Source organism: Castor canadensis, chromosome 19 (genome assembly GCF_047511655.1).
Source record: "Castor canadensis chromosome 19, mCasCan1.hap1v2, whole genome shotgun sequence".
In the NCBI taxonomy this organism is placed as follows: domain Eukaryota; kingdom Metazoa; phylum Chordata; class Mammalia; order Rodentia; family Castoridae; genus Castor; species Castor canadensis.
Genome location: NC_133404.1, coordinates 4863311 through 4891306, shown reverse-complemented (window position 1 = coordinate 4891306; position 27996 = coordinate 4863311). Strand labels below are relative to the sequence as shown.

Genomic DNA, 27996 nt, shown 5'->3' with positions numbered 1-27996 from the left:
GTTCCTGGGGTGGCAGGAGGGGAGGGCAGCCTCACCTGCAGTGTCAGCAGGCCTTTGCCTTCGTGAGCTGGTGAGCCTGACCGTCAACCGCTCCCGTGCCAGGCCTCCGACAGCACCAGGGAAAAACAGATCAGGTAAGGGGCAGACAGAGATCAGGAGCCCCACAGCAGATTGGGGCAGGGCAGGGCTAGCTTGGGAAAGCTCCCACCTGAAACCTAAAACCTGTAGAAAGAGAGAGAGAGGGAGGGAGGAAGAGAAAGAAGGGGAGAGAAAGACAGACAGAAAGACAGACAGAGGGTGAGTGATAATAATCGGGATGGAAAGAAAGACTGATGGACAGGGGCAGACAGACAGATGGAAGGACAATGAGATAGAGAGAAGGCAAATAAATGGACAGACAGATAGACCCTCAGTGAGCACAGTGGGGGATGAGAGCTGTGACCCAGGCTGTCATTTGGATTAACCAACAGTGTGTGTGTATATGGGGAAGGGGAGGCTCCCCTAACTCCAGAGCAGGTCTTCCAACCCAAGAGTGGAGCAGAGTCCAAGCTTAAGGAAGGGAAGTTTGTGGAGAAAAAGCAGCGAGGTGAGCTGAGTGAGTGCAGTGGGGGTGGGTGACAAGGGGTGGGAATTGCTGGCAAAACTTCTACCTCTGTTACCAACACCTGCACATCATGTGATCTCTTTTGGATGTGGTGGTGCACTGAGGACAGCAGGGGTCTCCAAGGTCCCCTGCAGTCTTATGATCAGTCTCAGCTCAGGCTCTGTCTTTGCAGCTAACTTATTGTTCTATTATACTAACTCATGACCTCTGCCTCATAGTCCAAGATGGCGTCTTGAAATCAGCCATCACAACTGCATCTCAGCCAGCTCTTTTAGAAGTTATGATCAACAATTTTTTTTCCATCTTGCTGGCTAATAATTCCATCTTGGGCTGCACCTTAACTACAAGGGAGGTGGAGGGGGTGGTGAGAGCCCATCCTTGGGCTAGGGATGGAATTCACTTACACAGCTCAGTGATGCCTTCACAGTAGGAGCTCATAGAACTTTTGAAGCAGGCTTGCAGTTTCCTTTTGCTTATTAAAAAAAATTAATGACACACCATGCAAATTTTTAACCCCTATTTCTCTTAAACTCACCCTGCTCGCAAGTGTGACCACTGCGAACTGTGAACACAGTTTGCTGTGTGTCTGCCAGATTCAATTTTTTTTTTTTTTGTGGTACTGGAGTTTGAACTCAGGGCCTACACCTTGAGCCACTCCACCAGCCCTTTTTTGTTATGTTTTTTTTTTTTTTCAAGATCATGATTTACATTTTGGTCAGCCATTGGCATTCTTGGTTACTGTTGCAGGGCAAAATGTTCTGCAAGTTCTACCATATCAGGAAGTACTGTACCTCATTCTTTTCAACAATAAAATAGTACATCATCACACAGACTATCAAAGCTTATTGATGGATTTTGGACTTATTGCAATTTATTTTTGGCCATTACAAACAGCCTAGACTATCTTGTCTGCATATCTATGTAAGTGGTTCATGAAGATGAATGCCTGAAAGTGAGCTGGAGGTTAATTCTTTCTGTCTGCAGATTTAACCCTTTCTTCCTACAAATAATTCTCCATGGAGAAGATGGGTGTTAGAGCCCAGCTGGCTAACTGTTTCCCTGGCTGTTTTCAGGCCCTCCCTACCTCTCTCCTGCTGGGAAGCTGCATATGAAGCCAGCACATCCTCACCCTTGTGTTCTCCTCCCTGGTCCTCACCATCACAGGAACCCAGTCTCACAGCTGGAAGACAGTGCTGGCCAAGCCACCCTACTCTTTTATTTACCATACCCCTTTTCTCCTTCAGCAAAGAAGAGACCACTTCCCAACTCCCTTCTCTCTGGGGAATTAGGAGTCCATTCTTATCCTGCCCTTTTCCCATCCACCCTTCCCCTTTCTATTCCCCAGTCTTGGCTGCATCCCTGCAGTGCACCCCCTCTAGGAGGGTGAAGAAGGGGCAAGGTAAGCCCTGTGCAGGTGCTAGAGGATGGGGCAGCTGTTCTTGCAGCCCTGGGATTTGCAGGAATGTGCTGGAGACAAGGAATGGGACCCAGAACCTTCTCCTGGCCCTGGGGAGAGGGAGAGGAAGCCCCTGGGTGGGGGGCGGCCTTTGTGGTTTCCCCCTGGAATGGATCATCTTGGGAATTCCAGCCCCATGAAAGTGTATCAACCCCCCCTCCCCCTCTCCCATGGCCAGGGTCCTCAGCCCAGCTGGGCAGCAGCAGGGATGCTGATCGGTTATTAAAAGCTGAGCTGGTGGCTGGGCTTGGTGCAATTCATCAGGCAGTGGCCCCCTGGGAGTGATGGATAGTGACAAATGAGGGTAGGTAGGGGGTTCCTGAGCCCATCCACAGTCACAGCTGGGAAAACTCAGCCATCAAAGCCCTGTGCAGGCTTCTCCATCGAGGTGACTGTGAGGGCCAGAGATCAAGTTTCCGGCAAATGGCTTGGGGGGGGGGAGCGGGGGCGGAGAGGCTTGGGGGACAAGCTGCTCAGTGTGTTGTGTGGGGCCCCAGTGCTCTGAGCTGGAGAGAAGGGGGGTGGCATGGGCTCCTCTGATCCTGGGATCACCGGCTGGAGGGCTGGGGGGCAGGGGGAGGGGCAGGGCCAGAGCTGGGGAAGGGGAGCTCTCTTCCGGAGGAGGAGATCAGGCACCTTTTAAAGCAGGTGCTGGGCTTGATCAGGGCCAGCTGCTGAGGTCACACAACCAGCCATCTGTCTGGGGTCCCAGCTCAGGCTGGTGTTGGGCTCAACAGAGGAGGCCCAGTTGCTGGGGAGTGCCCTGGAGTCTCTCTGGAGTGATTGGTAAAGGAGGAGGACGAGACCCAGAAGGGAGAGGACAAGAGAGCACCTGGTGAAGTGCAGCTAGGCCTGGAGGGCCAGGTAGGATGGCGACAGGACGGACGGTGGGGGGTGGGGGGGCAGGAAGAAGGCTGGGACAGGTGTGCAGGAAGGAAGAGGCAGGAACTCTGGGGCTGAGCTATTCTGAAGTACCAGGTTGTAGCTTTGGACAAAGGCCACCGGGGAGCAAGTGGGAGCTCTACAGGTCAGGGGGATGTCACAGAGTCATGTCTGAGCAGGACCCAAATGCTTGCGAGCACAAGGTTGGACAGCCTGGTCCTGTGGCTCTTAGGGGTTCTTCCCAGCAGCCAGTGTCCAGCATGAAGCCTTCTTCTTAAGGCTACTCTGTGGTGGTGCTATCCTGTCTTGATTACCTCCCCTGAAAGGAGGCTCACTACTGTGAGAGTAAGTAAGCCACCTTCATCCTGAGCCATCTCTGCTTCCCTCTGTCCCTCCTCAAGTCAGTCCTAGTAGGAGGAGGAATGTGCCACTCCCATAGAACAGCCCGCTGCCTTCTTCCTTCTCCTCCTGCCCAGTGGAAGTGTCCACACTTCCACCAGAGCAGTGTGGGCAAATCCCTTGTGTTAGGAGGATGCTGTCAGTGAGGGGGCATGAGAGCTCCAGGGAGGGCACTGCATGGCAAGGGGGCAGGAAGAGGAGCTTGGTGGCCAACTGCACTGCTTTCCGGCCACTGAGTGAAGACAGGCAGTCTGGGGCCAGTGTTTGGCCCTATGTGTGCTGGGGCCATTTAAGGTGCGTGAGTGTGCATACTCTGTACATGCCCGCAGACCCGAAGGCCCTTCCTGCTGGGGCCTGGCTCTGCCTTGGCTGCTTCCTCATGGGCTTGGGGAGGGGGGTGTGAGAAGGGTGGCTGGGCTGCCTAGGGGGGCCCACCACCAGGCCCCACTGCGGGACTGAAGCACCCACTGGGACTGTGGTGGGCTGATGCTGAAGCCTGGGTGTTGTTAGACTTTGGAATATGCTGCTGGATCAGAGCCTGGGGCTGGGATGGGAGGGTGGAGAGTGATCATAGTGGCGGCAGGGGGTGGGGGTTGTGTCTGGGCTCTGGCAGCTGCTGGCTGTGGCTTGGACTGTCTTGTGCATCCTGATTGGCCAGCATCTGAGTATCCTGGGAGAGCAAGTTGAGGTCCTGAGGTGTTTTAATGGTTCCGTGGTGTTTCTGAGTTCTGAGGGTTCTGAGGCTCTGGGATGCTGCCATTCTTCCTTTTGCCTGCTGTTAGCTCCTTCCAAGTTTAGCACTTTGCCCTTTGAAGATTTTGATAACCACAGGCAGCTGAAGGCCTGCACGCTGCCTCTGTCCCTGGACACAGACATTCCTCAGGTTTAATCAACTTGAACAAAAACATGGAGAGGAAGGAAGCCCTATCCCAAAGCCTTCAAGGGCCAGCTCCAGTCCCAGGGGCAGATCAGCTCCCTGCCAGGCCCAGATGGCCGATGGCCTTCCCTGGCTGAGTTCCTAAGGTTTGTAAGACCCCTTCCCCACCGTGGGCAGGGCTTAGCCACCCTGAGATGAGATTCACACCCAGTTGGGAGTCCCGCTGACCTTGGCTGCTCCTGGGACCTTAACATCGGTCTCATCTGAGGGTGTCCTAGGGGCCCATGCAGGCCACCTGGAGGACAGCCCCACCCTGACCCCTGCCTAAGCTCTTCTTGCCTCTTGCACTCCCTTCTCAGTTCCCTAAGACACTTAGACTTCATTCTTTTCTTGCAATGCAGCCCAAGTTGGCTTTGAACTCTTGACCCCCCTGCCTCAGCCTGCTGAGTGCTGAGGTCACAGGTGCATGCCACCATGTCCAGCTTAGACTTCTTTGTTCTTGCCACCATTCCTGATCCTCTCTGGTCTCAGAGCCCTGTTAAAACACTCCCTCCTCTAGGAAACCTGCAAGATCCCCCAGCAATCTCTTCATTCCCCTCACCCTGCAACTCTGAGCCTCTGCAGTTTTGTTTCCCAAGAGCCTCTGCTTTCCCAGACTCCTCTCCTGAGGGCAGGGCTAACCTCCAACTCTTCTGGGTGTGAAAGCCTCTTGGAGCTGATCCCCAAGGGCAGGCTCAAGCTTCTGCTGCCCAGGCCCTTGGAGAAATTCTTCAGGGGTCCATCCTGGCGTCTTTGTCTCTGCAATGCTTCTTGCCAGCTTGCAGCCTGCCCAGATGGCCTCTTTCCTGACCTCCATTTGCAGGTGGAAACTCGTGTTATTCTGGTCCCAGGCTGAGGAGGTACCTTGGGCTCATGAAGTGGGGTTTGCCTTCCAGTTGTAGCTGGCTGTTACCACCCTGAATCCATGGATCCTCAACCTGGCCTGCTCCCTGCTCCTCGAGAGCAGATGGGGTTGCTGGGGCCAGGAGATGGAAGGCAGTGGGGGCACCAGGACAGCCACAGTCAGACACTGTGGCTTTGATCTCCTTGCTATAACAGTGTCTGCGTGCTGACTCCAAATTCTCTGGTTATGAAGTCACTGAGGCAGGGAGAGGGGGCCTTGAGCGGGGGAGAACCCACAGTAGAAGACTCTGTAGGCTGGATGCTGCAGAGGTGGTGCCAAGACCTGAGAAGGGGCTCTCTCAAGGCCACAGCTTCAGCCCTACAGCTCAAACTCAGGTAGGCTGCCTCTCTACCCACTGCCTTATAGGAACCCACCTTGCCTTCCTGACCTGCTACTTCTCAACACTTCTCCCCTGAGGCACCAGTCCTGAGGCTGCGTCTGCCTACTGGGCTGGTGCCAGCCAGTGGAGAGCCCATAAAGCCTACCTTATCCTCACCTCTGCCTATGGCCTTCCTGAGGATGGCCTCTGCATCTCCCCTGCAGGAAGGGATGTGATAATTGAGTCCTGGACCATTGAGAGGGTGGGAACAGAATCCACAGGAAGTCCTCCAGGGAGCAGGTGTAGTCCTGGGAGATGGAACTGGGTCCAGCCATGGCTATGGCTGCACCGCTGAGGCTGATGGGGGCTTCTTCGGGCAGTCTGAGGGTCCTTAACTTCAGTAATGAACTGAAGATCACCCCCTCAGTGAAGCCATTCCTTCTAAAACAGCCATGGCCTGTCTGCTTTCTTTTCCCCTGCACTCATGGCACATGTGTGGACTCTCCCATCCCATGAGGTGACCCTCCCATTCTCCTATATACATAGCCCCCATATCCCTCCCATCCCAGGACATGTGGGACTTGCTGCTGGTATCACCAGCAGGAGAGACATGTGTAAGATTGTCGAATGAATGAATGAAAACCAGCCTGGAGAAAGCAGGACAGTGTTCCAACAGGCAGAGGTATCCAACCAGGAACATCTGTGCCTTGTGCAGGAAGTGAGCTGTGAGCTCCCTGTCTGAGACTAGGCTCCACTTGTTGGATTGCCCCCCCAAGCTGCAGGTCTGAGTCCCCTGAAGACTGAAGGGCATGCTGGGCTCTGGCGTTGGAGCAGAGCCTGACTGGTAGTTTCAAAACACACAGAAGACTTCCAGGACAGGCCCCTACAAACATGAACGATCATCAGAATAACCAGTGGCTTTGCTCAGCTCAGTTTCTAAAGTCCTTGTGACCTCAGAGCCAGGCCTGGGGGAAGGAAGGGAAGAAACAGGGCTCAACCCCCAGGGTACCCACACTAAGCGGGATTCCCCATCCCTGGGATCAAGATACGGGCCAGAACACAGGCTCCTGCATTGCATCAAATAAACCTCAGGTTCAGTGTGAGTCAGCACAGTGACTCCTCTGTGGGATGGGGAGAAGGTTGAAACCCTCTTACTGGAAGAGGGGTAATATGGGAAGGAGGCGGAGGAACAGGCCCTAATTGGGCCTTAATCCTGCCCTGTGGGCCTGGCTAAGGAATGTGGAGAGCTGCCTTGGACAGGCCAGCCCTGTGTACTCTGAGCATTCACCCAGGCTGTTCCTTCTACAAGGAACACATATCCCCCTGCTCCCCAGACTTCAGGTCTCTTCCCAAAGGTGATTTTCTTTAGGAATTTTTCTCATCCTTGTTTTTCTCAGGCCACATTCAGTTCACATGGTATATGGACCATGGCTGTCCACAACCCTCAGGCTCTGCAGGTTAGGCGCTATCCTCATTGCCCTCCTCCTCCAGAACTGTGCTTTTCCTCCCCCCAGGGCCCACAACAGTGCTGGCACACAGATGTTTAGTAAGTTTCTGCTGAAAGAAAAGAAAATGGATGACTGTCTTTTTTTAAAAAAAAGCTTGCGGCTGAATGCCTTAGCTGGGCAGGGCCTCGCAAAGCCCCCTGTGAGGCAGTAGAAGGACGGGGATCTCCAGGGTTTCAGGGGCCTGACTCCCCCCACATACCCAGGGGTAGTGGCAGAGAGCTGCTGTCTGCCTTGTCTGCGTCTCGCCCCTCCCCACGGGCTGGGCCAAGGAGAGAGAGGGGAGGCAAGGAGGCCAGGGGTCTAACTCCTTCCTCACTCCTCTGGGAGGAGGATGGGAGGAACCCCGACCCCAGGCTGGGCTCAGCAGCAGGCAGGCGGGGCGCTTCTTGCCTGCCCATGGGTCTGGTTCCTATTTAAAAGGACTCATTTCCGCCTGTGGAGTTATTTTCTTGTGAAATCAAGTTGTAGGAACAAAAAGGTTTTACCAGTGAGGTACGTGTGGTCTCCTCCATGGAAACTCAGGAGACTACATGGACAGGTTCCCCTCCCTGCCTCCCTGCCTCCCTGCCTGTGGGCCCCAGCAGACTCTTCTGGGATGGCTGTGATGGATTCTGCAGCAGTGTTGGGCCGAGGTGTGGGAGCTCAGGGACAGGTATGTGTGCAGGTCAGGCGTGGGTCAAGTGCAGGCCCCTGTTGGCGGCACACCTTCAGGATTATTGTGTCTTCCCATCACTTGGGCCCAAGGGGTCAGAGAGGGGGCAGGTTGAGGCTATGAGAAAAGGGGGGAGGGCTTGGGCTGGACCCCTGGAGCAGGAGGGGTGGGGAACCCAGCTGGGAGGCCCTGGCGGGGGCAGACCGAGTGGAGCCGCCTGCAGCCCGCCCACCCTTTCATCTCTACAGCTCCTTCCTCCCTGGTCCTCCTTCTGCAGTGTCTGTGGGTCCATCTGAGTGGGCTTGGGGCGGGAAAGGAAGGGGTCTCTGTGGGCAGCTGGGACTGGGAAAATCCTCTTTGAAAATGGTCCTTTGAACAAAGGCCGGTCAGCTGGCCTGAGAGGCGCAACCCCGACATCAAGGAGGTGCACAGAAATAACTGTCTTTGTGGAACAGGGCAAGATTGGGCGGGAAGAGACAGGAGGGGACTCGTGAGAGGCTCTTCCCCCCCTCCTGTGCATGCCTTCCAGGACCTGTAGTCCTAAACCAGCTTTTCCCAGAGAGCTAAATGCAAGAAAGTAACCTTTAAGATTAAAAATAAATGTTTCTTTGTTTGGGTTTTCTTTCTTTTTTCTTTTAAGCCTCTTTTCACATTTGTGGTGGCTTTTTTTTTCTTTTTTTTTCTTGCCTGGGGGTCAAGGGAGAAGGGCCAGAGAATGGCGTCCCAGGCAGCAGGCAACCAGACCTCCTTCGGGCTTGCTGAAGACTACAGCAGCTGGTACATCGATGAGCCCCAGGAGGGCAAGGAGCCCCAGTCAGAGGGGTAAGTGTGGCACCCCTAGTCCTGTTGGCCATCAGAGTGGGGAGTTGCCAAGGTTACCAATTGGAGGGGGTGAGGAACTTGGGCTGTTACTTATTTGCTGTGTGATCCTAGGCAAGTCACAGCCTCTTTGGTGTCAGTCTCTGCCTCTGATACCTGAGGGCAACGGCTTTGCCTGCTGTGAAGATGCTTGAGGTGGGACACCCAGACCAGGCTGGTATCAATGGTGTCAAAAGCACTTGTGTGAGGTAATAAGAACATAGTTTTCCAGTTTTATCTGATCCAGCTGGCCTGGGGTACACCCCCGCAAGATCCGGCCTGGAGCCAGGATGGGAAGCAGTGGAGGTGGTGTTCAGGGACCACTGGTCTCTGTGGTGGTGACTCAGGGTTGAGGTTTACATGGGGGGCTTTACAAGCATTGAGGAGAACCCGGGAGGTCCTGGGAGACTTGCCACCCACTGTTGTCCTGGGAGTCTCAGAGTCTCTGGAAGGAGGACCAGGAGGTCCTGTTCTGTGTAGTTAAAAGTACTCAGGCCACCCTAGGGGAGGGTGAGGCAGGAGAGAAGCAGCCCAGCCCACCCTGGGGTGGACCGAGGACTCTTGGTCCAGAGTCTTCTAATCTGTGTCCAGTCTGGGCACTCTGGTGGAGGAGCTGGAATTTTCTCTGCCCCTCTCCACTGCCAAGGACACCCGCCTCTGTGGGACCCAGAGCTCAGCTCTCCCCTGTTGTTCCTGGCCCCGGCCCCATACCCTGCCTCCCTGCTCTGTCTGAGGGTTGGGGAGCTGAAAAGGTGAGGCTGGGGGAGGTGCAGAGCCAGATGTGTGCACATCTGTTCTCCATTAAAATCTGTAACTAGAGAAGGAAAAATGCTCCCGTGCCTCCCTAGAGGCTGGGGCTGTGGCCTAACCAGGCTGGGGTCACCCAGCAGGGACAGAGGCCCCACCCGTGCTTGGGGGAAGGAGCTGTTGTTTGGAGGACTTGGGGTTCTGACCACCTGGAGAACAGTCCTGTCTTTAGCAAGGGTATGCCCTCACTGCCTTCCCTGGCTACTTGACTTGGAGAGAGATGGGCATCCCTGCTGCATCCCTGCTGTGGAGGCATGGGCTGGGGTGGAAGGCCTAGGAGCTTCATGAGGTCCAAGATCTCACGGGCTAAGCCCTTAATTGGAATTGTGACCTTGGGAGTGTCAGGGCCCTGGTACCGTTGGCTGGGGCCTGGAGCCTGCAGCCAGGTGTAACTGGGATATCTAGATGTAGTCTCAAAAAAGAGCGTGTTGCCCAGCAGGGATTGAGGGTTGGGCAGTGCAGCCTTTCATGTAGGTAGCATCTGGAATTTGCAGCCCCCATACAAGGACACGGTACCCTAAGAATGAAGAGGAACCTACTTTTAAACCAGCAAAATCTAGTTATTGAGCAAAACCAAGTGAAGATACTTGCAGCCTATCCCCCCTCCCTCCCCTCCCCCAAAGATGGGAGTGGGAAGCTGGGAGTTCAGGGGAATCCCGGGGAAAGGAACTGGAGTTCACCTTCCTCTGTGAGTCAGGCGCTGCAGGAGCGCTGCAGATGATCGCTCTGGGCCTCAGTGTGCCTGGCACGGTCAGGCTAGCGCTGGGTTGGTGGGCACTGGTGACAGTGGCCTCAGCCACAGAATCCAGTCACCGAAGTCTCCTAAGCGCCAGTACCCTGCCCTGCTCAGACATGCTCTGCGGCTTCCCAGTGCCTCCTGTGCGGGCTCTAACCTGCTCTGGGCTCCTCTCTGTGCGGCCACCAAGCTAAAAGACTTGCCACTCGTGCTCTGCTTCCTCACCCTCTTTCTCCTTCCCGGGCTGTGCGTAAGACTCAAATCCAACATCCCTGAACACCACTATGCCTGAACTTTCTCTTCTTCCTCTGTATTCAAGTCCCTGCTTGTGCCTGTCCTGGGAGGGAGCTTCTTACAGATGGTGCCATCTGTGCCATCCTGCCATCCTCAAGGGGTACAGAAGGGACTGGGGGTTCCCCGACAAGGCCCTGGAGGGGGTCCCCAGAGCTGGAATGGCTTTTGGCTTGGGGTGGGGGTCCATGGGCAAATGGCCACACTGCTCCAGGAACAAGCTGGGAAGGACCCAGTCCTGTGAGGACAGGCAGCTGAGGGGATGGGTGGTGGCCCTGAACCTTCGGGGCTGGTCAGAGCCCAAATCTACCTTGTACAGGGCATATGAGAGTGACAGGCCACAGAGCTGGGGGTGGAGAATACCAGGTCTGGGCTCAGACAGTGGGAACTGGGTGCCCTGAACTCTACAAGGCACGCACTCTGTCCAAGAGCTCAGCTCTGTTTGGGGAAGATTCTGGTTCTGCCCTGACTGAGAAGTGGCATAGAATGGACTTATTTGGTTCCACCACCCTACAACAAGCCCAGGGAGGCCAGTTCTGGCAATCCCCTCTGGGATTGCCAGAGAGAAAGCAAGCAGGAAGGAGAGGCTGTCCAGGTAGACCATTCCAGGGACCCGTCTACACAGCAGGCAGATGCCCAAGAGGGCATGGAGGGCCCTTGCCACACGGGTGGCCTCTCTCTGACTTGCAGGCTCAAGCTGGATAAGCTAGAGTCTACCCCACCCAGGGACCCAGCCTCTGTGCTGGATCCTACTGCACCCCTGCCTGAGCAGCTTTCTCTGCCACATGACTTCCCAGGGAAGCTGAGGCTTTCACTGTAGTCACTGAACTCTTTATTTCCACTGTGGGCCTCCCTCTGCTTAGCAGGACCTCTGCCAGCCTTTGTGGTGATTAGGAAAGGGGACCCCATTCAGATATATTCAGCTCAGTGGGCACACGGCATGGTGGGCAGTGTAGCCTGGATTTCTAACCATACTCATTCCTTGACTGGACATCCTTGTTCAGTGTGCAACCTGTCCAACTGTGCGTGGAAGTTCTTAATGAGAAAGAAACAGGGAAAGAGGGGACCAAAGAAAGATCCTTCTAGTCACAGACCAATTTGAGATACCAGCAAGTAGATGGCAAATCAGAACTAAACTCTTAATTGCTTGATCTAGGTGATGTGGGTCTGTGAGGCCAGGAGCAGTCAGGGAGTCTTCCTGGAAGTGGAGGTTATCGATAAACAGGGCTGTGGAAAATAGGGTGCGCCTGGGTCCCACCAGGCCCAGCCAGCGCTTGTTTGCTCCGCAGGGTAGAGCCCTCCTGCCAACCCAGTGTACTGCCTGCACTGCACCATGCCTGCCTGGCCTCGCTGTCGGTGAGTCCAGCCTGGCTTGCCACCTGCTGCCAGCCTGGGCAGAGGGACCTGGGAGACCCTGGGAGAGGGAGGTAGTGCTTGAGAATTCTCCCCAAATGGGGGCCCAAACCAAGGTGCAGACCAAGTCCTGCCTCCCAGATGCTGTCACCTCTTGGCCAGTCCACAGGATGCTCTATGATGAGTTACCCAGGGCAGGTGGGGGTTTGTTCTGGGACTGACCAGGGCCAAGGCCTGGGACTAATCCCCTTGGAGAAAACCTGGGCATCCAAGCCTGCTTCTCTGCTCTCTTTTCAGCTCCTTGCCCTGTTGCTGTTGGCTATACTGGCGAGGCGCCGCCAGCTCTGGCCGAGCTGTGGGCACTGCAGGCCCGGACTGCCCAGGTTGGTGCTGGGGCCTGGGTGCACATGCCTGTTTGGACCTCTGCTGACAGGGTCATTCTGGGGCTGGGTGGGTGATTTATTAGGCACTTTAAAGTCAGGGCTAACTTCAGTGACGTCCTTCCCCTTCTCAGTCTGGGACTCTCCCCAGCCCACCCAAATCTCCTGGCTTAATCAGGACCCTTGGAAGATCCACCAGAGGAGAGAGTGGCTTGGTCCACCTGCTCCTGTTGCCCAGGAAATTGGGGGAAAGGACTCTAGGGGAGACATGAGCTCTCATGGTGGCTCTAGACTGGCCATAACCACCTGATGCTGTCTTGGGCCTCATTTCCCCTGAGGGTGTCATCTGGACCCTGACTTATGAGGGACTGACCTCTAGCTCCATGAACTTGCTACTCCTTTCCCCTGTAACCCCAGAGGCCTCAGGGGTTACCGTGAGGACATCGACTGGGCAGAGAGGGAGACGCCAAAGGACTGGGAGAGGTGGCAGGTGGAGCCCCAGCACGGACCAGCTTTGTACCCTAAACCCAGGTTGAGTGGGACAGTACTGCCATGCTGGCTTTATGGGGAGCCAGCCTGCAGTCTCTGGCTGGTGTAGGAAGGAGCTTACTTTGCCCGGGAGAGGGCTTGGGGAGACTGAGGCAGGATGTGCATCTTGGAGCACAAGGGCAATGAGAAGAAGCAGAAGATCTTAGTGACCTGTCTGAGCCCCAAAGGGCGATGCCTGGGACAGCCGTGCCCTCTGTCTGCTCTGCCTGGTCCCCACCCACTCCAGGGTGGCGGTTGTTGCACAAGGATGTTATGACTTGCTGTGCTCTTTGAAGGCCTGCCAGTTCCGACAGACAGATGTATTTGTGTGAAGGCGGCTGCTTCCTGGAGCTTCCAGGGTGGGCGGACAAAGTGGTACTAGGGCTTGTTTCCACCGTGCGAGTCCCCCAGCCACCAGGCCCAGCGCTCAGTAGATTGGAAGCACTCCACAAATACATGTGGAATGAAAGACGAAGGGCCTCACTTGTCCCATCTGGACCGTGGGACTCAGTTGACCTCCCTGGTTTATGGAACATAGCTTGGAGGTAATGGGGGCACAGGCACTGAGTGATATGCCTCCTGTCCTATCCCCGTCTATGCCAGCCCTGTGGACTTCTTGGCTGGGGACAGACCATGGACAGTGCCAGCTGCTGTCTTCATGATTCTCTTCAGTGCCCTGTGTTTGTTGGTCCCCAATGAGGACCCACTGCCCTTCCTGAGCCTCATCTCAACACCTGGTGCAGGTACCCAGTGCAGGGAGACCCCTGGCTGGTCTGATGGGATGTGACAGGGTGGGATCCTGGGGTGTCACACTTGGCTGGAGGAGGTGATGGTAAATTGACAAAAGGGGAGTGGGGCGACTGAAGCATGACCTCTGTGCTTGTTCAGTCTCCACAAAGTGTGGTAGTAGCCTGATTTACAGTCATTATGGTACTTCATTTATTAGTACTCACTCAGCCTCTGCGTAACTACTGTATCTATCTCTTCTCATCTTGGCCTTGCTAACTCTCTCTGATTATTTCCACTTTACAGATGGGGAAGTCAAGTCCTCAAGAGGTAACTTGTCCCAGATCACAGAGCCAATGGTGGTCAGAGCCTGCATTTGAACCCAGAGCTCTTGCCCACTGAACCAGCTGAGGGGCCTGGAAAGTGGGGACAAGGGAGAGGCCTGGGTGGGCATGCCCAGGCTCCAGGTCTCCAGGGTCCCCTCCATTGTATCTTTCTCTCATTTGCCTACCAGGACCTTGGAAGATGCTGGCCTTGCTCTATTACCCGAGCCTCTACTACCCTTTGGCTGCTTGTGCCACAGCCAGGCACAGAGCCGCACATCTGCTTGGAACTGCACTGTCCTGGGCCCACTTTGGTGTCCACGTCTGGCAGAGAACAGAATGTCCCCAGACACCCCAGGTAAGCTCTGACTCACTGTGGCCTAGGGCAGAGAGGCACTCAGATGATCTGCTTCAACAGACACGGCTCATTTTGCCTGTTTTTTACACTGGGCCTCTCTGCCTCCTTCCACCATCCATGGGATCTCCTCCCTTTGAACACGTGTCTGTGACAAGCTTGGCTTCTTTAGGGGGGAGGTAGGGAACAGGAGTAGGGCTTTGCCTTCAGCACCTTTCAGCCCAGTCCCAATCACTGACTCACTGGCCTTCCTTCAGGCAGGAAGTAAGGAGACTGAGGATGGTAGGCATTGAGCTTAGGAGTAGTCTGGGGCTAACAGGGAAATCCAGAGCTTCAGCACCTGCTTCACTAGCTGCTGGCTAGAACTATGAAGCTGCCTAGTCTAGAGCCAAAGAGTAGTGGTTTGGAGTAGCCAACACGAGTTTGGATCCAGTTTCACCATTCATTCATGCATGCATGCACTCACAACTTCATTCAGCAAACACGTTTGAGGCTCTGGACCAGGGACTCTTCCAGGCCTTAGAATACAGCCACAAACACGACTAACCAAGGTCCTGGTCTCCCAGGAGTGGAGACACGATGAGTAAGTGAACAGGCAAAGTGATAGCAGGTGGTGCTAAGTGTTCTGAGGAAACAGTGTCACCTTTCTGAGACTCAGTTTCCCCACCTGTCAATGGAGTGGATAACACCAGTCCCTCCAGGGATTAGTGAAGATTAGCAAGTTTTTTGGGAACTTGGTGAGTCTGGAATCTGGTACACCTAGTACCTCTTGCACACTAAGCTCTCAACAGAGACACACTGAATTAATGAATAAATGAACAATTATCTGAGGAGCCTACCCAGGAAGGCCTCAACCCTGGGAGGCAGGGCTTGGATTTCCCTGATCCCAGTTTGCAAACTACATGTAGACAAAATTAGGCCTTCGTCCAGTTCTTGGGGGCCTGTGTCCTAACACAGGAACCTAGAAAGCAGGGATCCTGTCCCAGGCCTTACTGCAGCCCCTAGGGGTTGGGGGGAGGATTGGGTCTCTCCTCTTTGGCTCTTCCCAGGAGCCCCTCTGCTGGGCCTGAGAAGGGAAGTGGCTATGGTATGAGGCCTGGTCCAGGTTGGGGGTGGGGGGCACAGAACCTGAAGTTTCCTATGGTCCAGACCCTCAAGGCCCAGTGTGGAGTGAGAAGCAACACAGGTCTCCTACTTGGTTGGGAAGGAGGCAGAAAGTAGGTCTGCTCGAGTGTCTGTCTGTCTGTCTGTCTCTGCAGATCTACAAGTACTACGCCCTGCTGGCCTCCGTGCCTCTCTTTCTGGGCTTCGGATTCCTGAGCCTTTGGTACCCAGTGCAGCTGGTACGGAGCTTCCGTCATAGGACAGGGGCAGGCTCCAAGGTAAAAGAGCAGAGCAGGGCAGGGAGGGGGGAGGTGGCTATCTAGCACCAAGACCCCGGACTTCCCCATGTCTGCAGCCCCCTGTAATGGCCAGGCTTGGTGTAGGGCTTAGCACCTAACATGTGCTCAGAAAATGTCTTCTGAGCCACCAAGTGACTGCTTAGCCCTGTCTCCAGGCAGAGGCTGGGCTGGGCCCTTGACCAGCATCCAAGGTACCCAGGGCACTGGACTGTGCGCACAGTGAGGACTCAACAAAGAACTGAACCAGAAAAGGAGTCTTTGAAACACTGAAGGTCCAGCTGGATTCCTGAGGCAGTCTAGAACTTCAGGGTTCCTGGGGGCAGGGCTGTGGAGGATGTCAGGCACAGGAGGTCTGGGGGGCTTCCTAGAGGAGGGCAGCTTCAGTGGAGGACTAAAGGATGGGAGGAACTGAAGTGGTGAGAGAATAAGAACAGGGACTGCTGCAGGCAAAGGATGGAGCATGACTAAGGGGGTGGGAGCGGGGGCGCGGTGGGGGGGTTGCCGTTTTGTTCAGGACCACATTTGCAGCTCCGAGCTGTGCACATAATACGTACTCAGCAAATATTTTGAATTTTTGGATGGATGGATATATTATGGAGAGAAGCAATTCTTTTTTTTTTTCCTTTATTGCTGTGCTGGGTGGGGGTACATTGTGGCATTTAAAAGGTTCTTACAATGTATCAAATACATCACAGTTGAATTCAGCCCCTCCCCTGCTCTCCTTCCGCCCTCCCTCCGATTCTTGGAACAGTTTCAACAGGTCTCATTTTGCACTTGTATACATGTGTGCACATTAGTTGCACCCTATTTTATCCTCCTACTCCTTTCCCCAGGCCTCCCCACTCCTGAGACAATTCTTAAAAGATGTCAGGTCCTGAAATTTGTGACCAGCTACCTGCATTAGCTGCCCCAGGGCAGGAATGCGGGCGCAGGGCAAACTCTGACAGTGCTACAGTGACGCATGCCTGGGAACATGTGCAGGGGGTCATGTGACTTCCTGGTGGGTGGGGAGGAGGAGGAACACTCCACAGATGCCCTCAGGGAAGAGGGACAGCCTGGAAAGGCTGAGGACGCAGGTCCCAAAGGACTTGGTTCCTCCAGGTGGGGCAGCTGCAGGACAGACCGGGAGGAGGAGTCAGGACACCCGCAGGGGGTGTGGGCAGGAGGTTTGGGAGCAGGGGCACACCAGGTGATGCTCTCTCATGGGCCTGTGCTGCTTAACATAGCGACAGGGCTGTGACAGGTGTAAGCCAGAGAAAGAGCTCGGGCTTGAGGAAGGATGGAGAGGATGAAGAGGAAAGGGAGGTGAGCGGCTCAGCTTCCTGCACAGCCCCTCTGGTTCCAATAGGCCTTGCGTCTTGTTTTGGCTCCTGCACAGGCAAGGCAGCCAGCAGGGCCCTAAGTGCTTGCCACTCTTGCCCTCCTGTCCCCCAGACTCCTCCCAGGAAGACTGCTGTCCTTCCTCTCCAGGTTCACAGCTGGCACAGGCATCTCTGCCTCTCCAGGACTTTCTCTGCCTCACCTCGCTTGCCCTCCATGGCAAGCCCTCTTTGGACTTCAGTCAAAGACATTTAAGCCACAAAGCACCCAGTCTAACTTTGAGCAGATCCACTCCTGCCCTGGGAGGGAGGTGGAGTTGCCATGGCAACAGGTGACCATTGCCTGCTTTTTCCCAGTGATACAGAGCAGCAGCTCACCCCATCTTCCCATGAGCCTCTGCAATTTAAGCAGGCAGATTAAGGCCTGGAATGTGGTTTAGGCAAATCCAGTCACCAGACTGGCAGCAGTAGGAGCCTGGGGGATCCTCCCTGGACTGGCGCCATCCTGTGTCCTCGTCATTGATGTGCCATGGGACCTGGTGTCCCCTTTGCATCAATCCTGGTTAGAAGAGGCCGAGGGTTGGGAGGGAAGCTGTGATGAGATATGACTGAGTAAAGCAGGAGGAAGTTGGAGATAGATCTTAGGAAGAACTTCCTAACACTGTGAGTTCTTTGATAAGACTCTGACAGGTCTTGTATTTTTCTAGACGAGAAGGCAGTTTTGCAGGGTGTAAACCTTGTCCCCATAGGTCATAGGTCAGCCTCCCCTACTCCACCCCTGCCACAGCAGGAGGGTTTATGGAGACATGTGTGTTGCCCACTCAGTGCCCTATGCCGGGCCCAGGGATAGCTCCAAGCAGGTCTGATGACTCTGACATGTGTCTTCTCCACAGGGTCTGCAGAGTGCCTTCTCCGAGGAGTACCTGAGGACCCTCCTTTGCCGGAAGAAGCTGGACAGCTGGTGAGGCCCCTGGCCCATGCACAGGCTAGAGGATGGGGCTGGGTGAGCAGGCATGTATGGGAGACTGGCACTGGCAGCACGGTGGGCAGAGATGAGGAGTGAGCTTGAGGTGCCACCCACCTGGTTCTATCTCCAGCTCCTGTCCCACCAACAAACATAGCCTCCTGTCTCGGGCCTGGACCTGCTTCCAGCACTCCATCTACATTCCACAGCCAGGTATGACAGGGTGCGGAGGCTGAGGGATGGGACCTTGCCTTGACTTTGCTCAGTAGAGGACCAGCTTCTGTCCTCAGAACCCATGAGAGATGACTCTCAGCTTGGGATGAGGGGAAGCCCCTGCTGTGGCCTTGTGGTCCAGGGTCCTGGGCACCCTGGCCTCTCCTGAGCCCCTTGGGGGGATGTGGGACTGACCACTGCACTCCACCCTTTTTTTGGGGGACCACAGGATTCCACCTACCCTTGAAGCTGGTGATCTCAGCCACCCTGACAGGGACAGCCATTTACCAGGTATGTTCTGCACCCTGTGGTGCCTTCTGCCCCTGGGGCCTGTCCTTGACCCCTCTGGAACAGCTTGGACCCAACTCAGTTTTCCAAATGCCCTCCCACCTATGACCCCATCCAGCTGCATCTGGCTACCTTGGGAATGTTGACCTACCCAGAAGGAGGGGTGCCAGCCTTTGTGGGGTTCATAGAAGGACTCAGAGCATCGGTTTTGGAGCTATGTAAACATGGGTTTAAGTCCTGTCTCCATTGTTTACCTCCTGGTGACCTTGGGCAAGTTACTGCAACTCTCTGAACCTCTTAGTTCATCTACAAAATAGAAGAAATGGAAAATCACTTTTCTCTTTGGGTAGTTGGGAGGATTTTGTGAGATAGCATGTTTGATTATTCACCACCAACAGTATCCCTCTCAAAAAATAATCAAAATCAAAATCCTGGAATGAGGTCCAATTTCTCTCCATTTTATAGATTGGGGAAATTGAGGCTCAGAGAATTTGACTTGGCCAAGTTCCTCAGGGCAGCCAAAATCTGAATCCACGCCTGTCTAGTTTTAATGTTGATACATATTTTCTTTCTTTAACATGGAAAGATTGGAAATCTTATATTCTGAACTTTGGATAGATGGTAGACAGACAGACAGACCGAGCTATAAATATGTGGTTATGTTGGAGGCCTGTTTTTCACCTGCTAAGCTAAAGTTCTATCTGTGTGTAACATGCCATTTGGAGGCATGGGGACCTGCTCTAAGGGGCAGAGGAGCACACTCTGGTGGGTGACAGGCCTGTGACTGCAGCCAGCCTGCTGCCTGGCTGCTCCCTGAAGTCTCTCTTGTTAGCACAGGAAACACTTCTGAGATGACAGGGCTGGGTGTATGCACAGCCCTGGCGTCCTCACTGTGGGACTCTTCCAGGTAGCCCTGCTGCTGCTGGTGAGTGTGGTGCCCACCATGCAGAAGGTGAGGGCGGGACTCACCACCGACGTCTCCTACCTGATGGCCGGCTTCGGGATCGTGCTGTCTGAGGACAAGCAGGAGGTGCTGGAGCTGGTGAAACACCACCTGTGGGCTCTGGAAGGTGAGGCCTCCGAGACGGGGACAGGAGCAAGGATACCTGAGCTGATCCTGGCCTGCCACAGACACACTGGGCCCCTTGGACATGTTCCTTGCCTTCTCTGGGTCTCCACTGTCTCATCTGCAAATGGGGGCAGTTGGAGCTTCCAGTTCCACATTCCTGAGCCCTTAAGGGACATGTCCCCACAGCCCTGTCCACCTCTGGACATTCCCTCTTCCCACTCCTGTGTCTTTGACCAGTTCTGCCTCTGTGTCCATAGAGAAGGCCATGGCCATTTGAGCTGAAGATGGGGAAGCAGATGGAGGTGGGGGTGTGAGATGGTGGTCAGGATTTCTGGGCTGGTCTTCCTTGCAGCGGACGGGGCTGGGCAGGGCACCTGCTTTCTCTCCCCGGTCCCTGTGCGTTTGGGCCATCTCCCTTCTCCTTGCCTCCCTTGAAATAAGCCCCAAGCCAGGGAACAATACAGCCATCCCTTCTGTAGTTTGACACTGCTTTCAGCCTCAGCCCTGCAGTCCACCCACCCTACCACCTCCCAGAAACCCTGTGCAGGAAACAGAATTGTTCTTGCTTGGCACCCAAGAAAGGGCTTGCCTAAAAGTGTACAGCAAGGCAGAGTGGAGCTGAGGAAAGTCCAGGCCAGGGCTGTCTCTGTCACCTTGAGACCAAGCTTAATGGTCAGGACTCATGGGTTCACTGGTGCCCTTGGTTCACTTAAGAGCCCCCTTGTTGATATGGATACCCTGACTTCGAAAGAGTAATGTGCAATAGTCGGAGCTTAGGCTGCCAGCATTGCAAGTGGAAGAGTGGCTATTCCTCAGCTCTTCGTGACCATTAACCTCATTCTGGTCCCACAGACAAGGACACATTAGACCACAAGGGCAGGGAGTGGGAAGTGGGCAGAGGTGTGCAAAGTGGCTGCTTCTTTCCCAGATTTCCACCCTACCACTTGTCTGAATGCCTTGGCTCCCACCCTAGAGCTGCCCTGGAACTGATGCTGAGGCACCCCCCCACCAAAGCTGAACAGGTGACAAGTTCCAGGTGGGCTGAACATATGACATCATCAGGGAGATTTCCCAAGCTGCTGTGACCTGCTCGTAGACGAGCAGACACGGTCCAACTGAGCCCACATCCAAGCTCAGAGCTGGCTTGCAGCAGCTCCGTTAGGTGAGCGTTGCTGGTCCCAGGTCACAGAGCAGGGAACCTAGGCTCAGAGGCACGAAGAGACATGCGCAGAGCAATGGGCTCTTGTACTCATCCCACTTTGCTTTTCTGATGTGTCTCCCACCTTCTGAACCCAAACGCTGCCACTTCATATCCTTGTACACAGCGCCAAGCAGAGCGCCATTTATTTTTCTCACTTACGGATAGGAAAACCCGGGGCTGGGTGGATTAGAGACACCCTCAAGGCCACTCAGCAGTCCAGTGTTGGAACTCAGAGCAGAGCTAGGCTTGGGGACTCTTCAGTCTGTTCTCAGCCTAAGAACTGATGTCTTCCGAGCTCTGAGAGATTGTCTTAGGTCTGCCTACTGGTATTGTTCCCAGAGAGCTCAGACTACGGACCAGGCAGACCAGATTACACTCGCAGCCCCATCACTCATAAGCTCTGTGATCTTGGACAAGGAGCTTCTCCTCTCCTGGCCTCAGTTTCCCCTGTCTGCAAATGGGTGTTGAAGCTAAGAAGGCATCCTCATCCTGGAGGCCCATAGGTGAGGGAAGATAGATCTATCTACAAAGAGGCCCAGTAGGTGACAGGTGCAGGACCCCAAAGGTGGCAAAGAGAAGGAAGATTTTATAGGTGCCAGGGTTTGGAGGGACTTAGGTTTGGTTGGAAACCAATGGAGGGAGAGAGAAGCAGGAGGCAGAGAGGTGGAGATCAAAGGCTAGGCTCTGGCCAAGGGGACTTGCTAACCTTCACCCCGCTCATGTGGAGTCTTGGCAGGCAGCAGAAGGCCCAGCGTGCTCCTTCCCTGGAGCTGAGCTAGCTCTAGAGGGCAGGGGTGTTGGGGGGGAGGTATGCAGCAGGATGGAGCTGCTTTATTCTAACCTACCTTGCAGAAATGGGCCCCTACAAGAGCGCTAGAGGAGGCAGCCAGGGACAGACAGAGAGGCCTGGAGTTCTGTAGAGGTTGTTCTCAACCCTGGCCACTTTTCAGAACCACCTTGGTCACTTAAAAAATGCCACTGCAGACCTGGACTGAACTGGAAGCCCCAAGGGTGGGGCCCAGCACCTGCGATTGAAAACTTTCCCCATAATTCATTCGGGTGCAAGCAAAGCTTGAGTGCTGGGCAGTGGGTTGGTTCTGATCCATTGCTGATAGAACTACATCATGTCACGTGGACTTGCTCTGTCTGATGCTACAATGCAGTCACGTGGCTTTCACCACACAAGGCTGAGTCTGACTCGCGGAGATTCTGATGTAACTGGTCTGGGGACAACCTGGTCCATGGGAGTTTTGGCAGCTCCAGGTGATCCTAATGTACTGCCAGGACTGGGCCACCCTGCCACAGCACCTATGTCTATTAGCGCTTGCTTCTCCATGTGTGGTGCTGTCTAGTTCCAGGGTGTCTGGTGGACACCCAGGGACAGGGGCACTGCCTGGGCTGACTTACAAGATCAGAGCACTTGCGTGCTGGCTCATTGGAGTTGCTTAGACATGGTGACATTCGTTGCTCTCTTATTCCTAACCGAGGGGGTGGCCACACCAAATGGTCTCTGAGCTTTGGCTTCCTCTTTGGCCCCGTGTGAATGATTTCTGTGTCAGACTGCGTGAGGTCCAGAATGAGGACAGGAGGGTTGCAGCCTGGGTCCCTAATATTCTTAAATACGTGTCAGAGCACGTCATCCACTTTTCCCAGCCGCTCTTGACCCAGCGTTATCTTATTATCTGTGCACATGGCCTGGGTGGGGGTGAGGGAGCTGAGAGGAGGAGCCCACTCCAGAGGAGATGGGTAGCGGTGGCTGCCTCCCTTGTCCTGGTGGGCTCAGGGCACACTGCTATGAGCTCATGTCCTCTCTACCCTGAACAAAGGCCACTTGTGCAGGCACCAGCAGGTTTATGGCTCAGGTGATCCCAGGAGATGGGCAGCCTGGCAGTGTGGCCCATAGTGTGCACATGAACAGAGCAAGGGCTGGGGTAGGGGATCGGGGTGGGAATTCAGTGTGCTCCTGAAGGCACAACAGCCAGGAAACAGTGGTGCTGGAGCAGATGCCAGGTGGGGTGGAATCTCTCACTGAGGGAGCAACAAGAACAAAGAACAAGAACAAAGTGAAAGCCAAGTTTGTGGCTCAGAGCAGGCTTCTTCCCATCTTGGCCACCATATGTCACAGGGCAGAATGGGGCCACTGAAGATATTGGCTTGCGCTGAACCTGAGAACTGGTGCTGTGGCCAAGCAGCGTCTGCACAGAGTGAGGTTACGGGGCAGGGGTAGCTCCCCTGGCAGTGGATCAGAGGCTCCCAAAGACCCTCCGGGTCCTGACCGCTCAGTGTTCTCTGTCTCCCCCTCCAGTGTGCTACGTCTCAGCCTTGGTCTTGTCTTGCTCACTCACCTTCCTGCTCCTGCTCCGCTCGCTGGTGACACACAGGTCAGTGTCAGGCTCCGACTCACCCAGTGTAGAGGTGGGGCAGGGATCAGAGTGCTGTGAGCTTAGAGGACACCCAACCCAGCAGGGCCTGGGGGAAGCCCCCGCTGGAAGGAGAGAGGCCTCTGCAGGCCAGGTCCACTTTGGGTTAGCTGCAATGTGACATGGAGAAGGGGGGCCTTGGCCTGTCCTGGGGGCATTTCTGATTGGGGGAAGCCTGTCAGTGAGACAGGGCGTGACTTACTCCAGGGTGGCACCTGGGGGCCGGGTTAAGTAGTAAGGCAGCCTTGCTAAGCCAGCATTCCACCTGTGAATGGAGGAAGAGGAAGGCAATGAGAGATGAAGGGTGCTACAGGCAGAAGGAGCTGTGTGGGTTGGAGTAGAGAGGCTGGATGGATGGGACACATGAGCGAGAGGGTGAGCAGGTGGCAGGGCAGTACGGGGCACTGGCGAGGTTGTTTGGGACATTGAACACCAGCCTCCCATTTGTGCTTCTGTGGACAGTGATGAAAAACTCTGAGGAGGAACCGAGGTTCTGAAGGGGAGCAGGCTGGGTGGGAAAAGGAAGTCTGGCCCACACGTTCTATGTATTTGACAAGCCATGGAGTTTCTGCCCTGAGGCCTTCTCTCCACAGTGGCCCCACTTGCCCTAGTATTTGAGGCTCTCCTCATATACTTGGCCTTGGTGGTCAAGCTGTATCTCTTCTATTTTTGCTATCATTTCCCACTTTAGTGACTTGGCTCTGGTTGAGTCCTCTACCTAGTTTTGTCTCCCTTTAAGTCTCTGCACAGACCTCACCGCTTCCAGGAAGACTTCCCAGATTGAGTTAGTGCCCTCTTTTAAGGCTCTTGAGCTCTCAGCTTCCCTGCGGATGGCTGAGAGTCTGGCCAGAGGCTGGCCCAGGGGAACCTTAGAGGATGTGCATTGCTCCCTGAGGTCGTTGCCTCCCTCCCTCCCTCCCATTCCAGGACTAATCTCCAAGCTCTGCACCGAGGCGCTGCCCTGGACCTCGGTCCTCCACTCCAGAGCAAGCGCCCCTCCCGCCAGGCCATCTTCTACTGGATGAGCTTCAGTGCCTACCAGACTTCCTTCACCTGCCTTGGTGAGCCCCCTGTCCCACCCCCCACAGGAAAGGTACTCAGCAGGGCCTGGGTGCCCACGAGGGTTTGCTAGTGTTTTATAGGTCCTGGAGCAAGAGCCTGGCCTGCCGTCAGGACCCGGGGGTGGGGGGCGGTGTCCATGAAGACGCACTGGATGCCTCCAGGTGTTTGCAGGCAGGGTGGTCCTGGGTGCTCCTGTAAGGAGGGCTGAGTCATAGCAAGCTCCCTTCAGCTCCTGATCTCACCTCTCTGGGGAGGAGGAAAAGGAGGACGGAGGAATGCAGGAATTAACAGAACTGAAAGTGGCTATTTCTCATCCTCGACATCCCACCTCCCAAACCTTTCTGTATACACTATCCTGTGTATAGTGTATACAGGCCTGGTTGTTTCCATAGACAATTCTTAGGCACTTACTGTGTACCATCCTCGGGCTCCTGGGAATACAAACACTAATTTAACAGGTGGTCTTGTCTCCAAGAACTCGGGAGCAAGTTGGGGAATAACATTTGCAAAGTACTTGGTTTTTCAGAGTTGTCATAGACAGGATCTCACTGGATGCTCATAACAGCCCTCCAAGGTAGGGACCTCTGTCCCCATTCTATAAATGATAAAACTGAGGCTCAGAGAGGCAATGCAAATTGCTCAAGGTGGCACAGGTAGGCAGTGGCAGAGCAGGAATCTGAAACAAGGTCAGCCCAGTGCTAAAGTCCCTGAGTAGCTGGTGGTACAGCCAGCTTCATAGAACCCGGTGTCTGTCCCCTGCCACCTTGCTCCCTGCAGGCCTTGTGGTACAGCAGATCATTTTCTTCCTGGGAACCACTGCTCTCACCTTCCTGGTGTTCATACCTGTGCTCCACGGCAGGAACCTCCTGCTCCTACGATCCCTGGAATCCTCCTGGTGAGTGAGGCAAGGAGCCAGGACTCAGATCCCTTTCCCCAGGGGCTGCTAACAGCAACCACCTTCCCTACCCCACCTGCAGGCCTTTCTGGCTGACTTTGGCCCTGGCTGTGACTCTGCAGAACATAGCAGCCTACTGGGTCTTCCTGGAGACTCACCATGGACACCCAGAACTGACCAACCGGTAAGGTATCCTCTTAGGCTCCCTCAGCCTCTTATTCCGTGTCTTTCATTCTGTCTCTCTCTCTCTCCCCATTGACTTCTTTCCCATTCTCTATCAGGGAGCCCAGCAGGTAAGAAAAAAAGCTTGCCTTACTCACATAGAAAAGGGACAGTGGCCTGGCCTACTCCAAGACACTTCTCTGTACACCAGTTATGGGGCCAGATTTATCCCCAGGAGACTTTTGGTTTTGTTTTGTGGTGATAATGATTTGAACCCTGGACCTCGTGCATGCTAGGCAAATGCTCCACCACTGAGCTATACTCCAGCCCCCTCCCAGGAGACTTTCTTGCTTTGGGGATCAATGCTGCTCTCTCCAGATCCTCTGTTTCCCCTGAACCGTACTCCTTCCTGCTGTGCAAGAAGGAAGTTTTGTGCCCAATGGGATGGTAAGGCTGGCAGGGAAACTGCCTCCTGAGGGACTTGGTTTTAATGGACAGGGGACCCAGAGGGCAGGTTGTAGACACTGGGGTCATAGAAAGACACAGGTGGATATGAACTTAAATCCCTGAGGCGCTAGCCTTGGCTAAGTCATCATTTTCTCTGGGCCTCAGTTTCCCTTCTACAGAATGGGGACAATACTACCTGCCTCCCAGGGTGTTGGGTTAAGAGAGAAAAGGCCAGACCTGGGGTAGGGTGCCAGGTGTACCCAATAAACAGTGGGACTCAGGAAATACAAAGCTTCTGTAAGCATGGAGGTCTGAAACTGGCCCAGGAAGGGGTCCCAGGGGACCTCTGCCTCAGCCTCTCTCCTGCTGTCCTAGGCGAGTCCTCTCTGCGATCACCTTTCTTCTCTTCCCCATCAACATGCTGGTGGGTGCTGTGGTGGCCGCCTGGCGTGTGCTCCTCTCTGCTGTCTACAATGCAGTCCATCTGGGGCAGATGGACCTCAGCCTGCTGCCACCAAGAGCTGCCACTCTGGACCCAGGTAAGGTCGCTGGGCAGAAGCCAGGGGCTGGGGTGGCTCAGCTGCCCAAGCAGTGATGGGTCTCTGCCTCCCCTAACATCCGGGTCCATGTGTGCATGGAGGATATCTGGGACGTGGTGCAGGTGTGCACTGTGTGCTGCTGTGGCTCTGCAGTGTGTTCCAACAGATGTGCGTGTGCCCACACGCAGTGTGTGTCTGTCTGCACGCTTAGATGCAGGGGTGCATGCATACTTCCTGTGTGTGTGTTGGGGTGTCAGTGCCAGCAGTGTGCCGCTGGCCCTTTCTGCCCCAACACAGCATCCTCTGCCCTGCCCCAGGCTACCACGCATACCGGAACTTCCTGAAGATTGAAGTCAGCCAGTCACATCCAGCCATGACAGCCTTCTGCACCCTGCTCCTTCAAGCCTGGGGCCGAAGGCTCCAGCAGACCCCAGCAGACCCCCAGGGCAGCCTCAGACTGGGGGAGGAAGAAGAAGGTGTGCCCTTACCTTAGCGTGGGAGACCCAGCCCCCCAGTTTCTCCCAGGAAGGAGGCCTAGCACGCCCCTCCCAGCAGAGCAAGTGCCAGGAAAATTCTCACTTCCTCTCTCCCTTGGCTGCCTGTGGGCACCCCTCCTGGTCCAGTTTCAGGGTAGTCTTTTCCATGATATGAACATACACGCACATACCATATGTGTGCACAGAGAAGAAAGCGACTTCCTTACTAAGGGGCTCTGCCATGGCCCCCCACCAGAGGTCCCCCTCCTTCCCACCGCCCAGGAGGTGCGTGTTAGGAGGGGACACTAAGCCAGCCTGACCCTTGTACTAGTTGGGCCTATGATCCCTCTGCAGACCTCATCCTCTCCCTCCTCTGTTTTCACACCTGCCAGGTGACATCTGGAGCCTTCACAAATACCCCCTGCCCCTCATCTTTTTCCCAGCTCCCTACTCCTGACTTCCTACTCCCAGCTGGTATCCGGAAACCCAGACTCACCACCCTACATGCGATTTTCAGACTCTCTGTTTGGGTTTGGGGACTAGGGAGGCTTGGCCAAGTGTTTGTGGAGTGACTCACAGAAAGTCTTCATCTCCCAGGGATGCAGTTGCTACAGACAAAGGACCTGGTGGCCAAGGGAGCGGGGCCTAGAGCCAGCCGGAGCAGGGCCCGCTGGTTTCTGGCCTACACGCTGCTGCACAACCCAGCCCTGCAGACCTTCCGGAAGACGGCCCTGTCAGGTGCCCGGGCCAATGGTGCCCAGGCCTGAGGGTGAGGAAGGCCAAGGACCTTGTCTTGTGTGTTGCAGTGCCTATCACGGTCCCCACCCCTGCACTCCCAGAATCACCCCAGCCACAGAGCCCCTCTTGGCGGCAGCAGCTCTGCCAGGATTTATCAGCTCTGACCCCCAGGATCAGAGCCCCAGTGAACAGCTGGGGGCTGGGGTCACTGTGGCTGGGTGGCAGTCTATTCACTCTGTGAGCCTTGGAAGGGCTCTGGTCTACCTTGGCCACAGCAGTGCTATCGAGGGCTCAGGAGAGAGCAACTGGTAGGCTAGGCTTGGTCTAGGAGCAGGGGGAGCAAAGGGATCACGCCCAAGCCTCTCCCCACCCTGACTCTGCCACTACCCTGTGGGGCCTCACGGAGGCCTCTCCTGAGTGGCGCCGGTGGTTCAGTGCCAGGACCGCCTTGCATTCCAGCCCAGCCCCACCTCAGCCCTGGCTCTCACACCATGGGCTTCCTCTCTCCCCAGCTCTGTCCTTCCTCTCCTCTCCCACAGTGGCCAGGAGACTCCTGGGCCTTGGGCTTGCAAGGGCAGCCCAGGAGGAAGACATGGAAGCCTGCCTGCCAGCAAAGTCATGACTCAAAGCAGGCCCCACACCGAGCTACCCACTCCTGTGTGCCAGATATTTTTGTAGTTTTAACGTCTTTAGCTATTATGAAAGAAGTTAGTGTGTTCCTAGTAATAAACTTGTCCCTGAGAAATGGTCCTCCTTATGGGGGAGGGTACACAGGGCACCCCACTCATACTGTCAGTAAACTC

General features: G+C 55.1%; 1 protein-coding gene across 5 annotated transcripts; it reads left to right on the top strand.

Moving 5' to 3' along the window:
- Window positions 1-27995, top strand: Stra6 (signaling receptor and transporter of retinol STRA6). Of its 5 annotated transcripts, XM_074061627.1 has the most exons (21): window positions 3504-3635; window positions 5317-5496; window positions 8340-8462; window positions 11622-11688; window positions 11983-12068; window positions 13197-13336; window positions 13626-13649; window positions 13834-14000; window positions 15257-15379; window positions 17613-17680; window positions 17817-17896; window positions 18126-18187; window positions 19092-19254; window positions 22760-22835; window positions 23802-23935; window positions 24714-24831; window positions 24914-25015; window positions 25816-25979; window positions 26297-26455; window positions 27053-27224; window positions 27733-27993. In XM_074061627.1, the coding sequence occupies exons 2-20, from the start codon at window positions 5348-5350 to the stop codon at window positions 27220-27222; spliced, it is 2175 nt and encodes a 724-aa protein (XP_073917728.1). In that variant the 5' UTR covers window positions 3504-3635; window positions 5317-5347; the 3' UTR covers window positions 27223-27224; window positions 27733-27993. The 5 variants fall into 5 exon arrangements, with proteins under 5 accessions (XP_073917732.1, XP_073917728.1, XP_073917729.1 ...); XM_074061631.1 differs by lacking the exons at window positions 3504-3635; window positions 5317-5496 and adding an exon at window positions 1-134; XM_074061628.1 differs by having other exon boundaries at window positions 27053-27995.
- Window position 27996: the final 1 nt, after the last annotated feature.

Bases quoted from the DNA above. Each gene is read 5' to 3' on its own strand.
- Stra6 (XM_074061628.1), top strand. From the start codon at position 5,348: ATGAAGTCACTGAGGCAGGGAGAGGGGGCCTTGAGCGGGGGAGAACCC. The intron at 13,337-13,625 runs GTACCCAGTGCA...TCCACTTTACAG, and splicing joins CATCTCAACACCTGGTGCAG to ATGGGGAAGTCAAGTCCTCA. The intron at 14,001-15,256 runs GTAAGCTCTGAC...CTGTCTCTGCAG, and splicing joins AATGTCCCCAGACACCCCAG to ATCTACAAGTACTACGCCCT.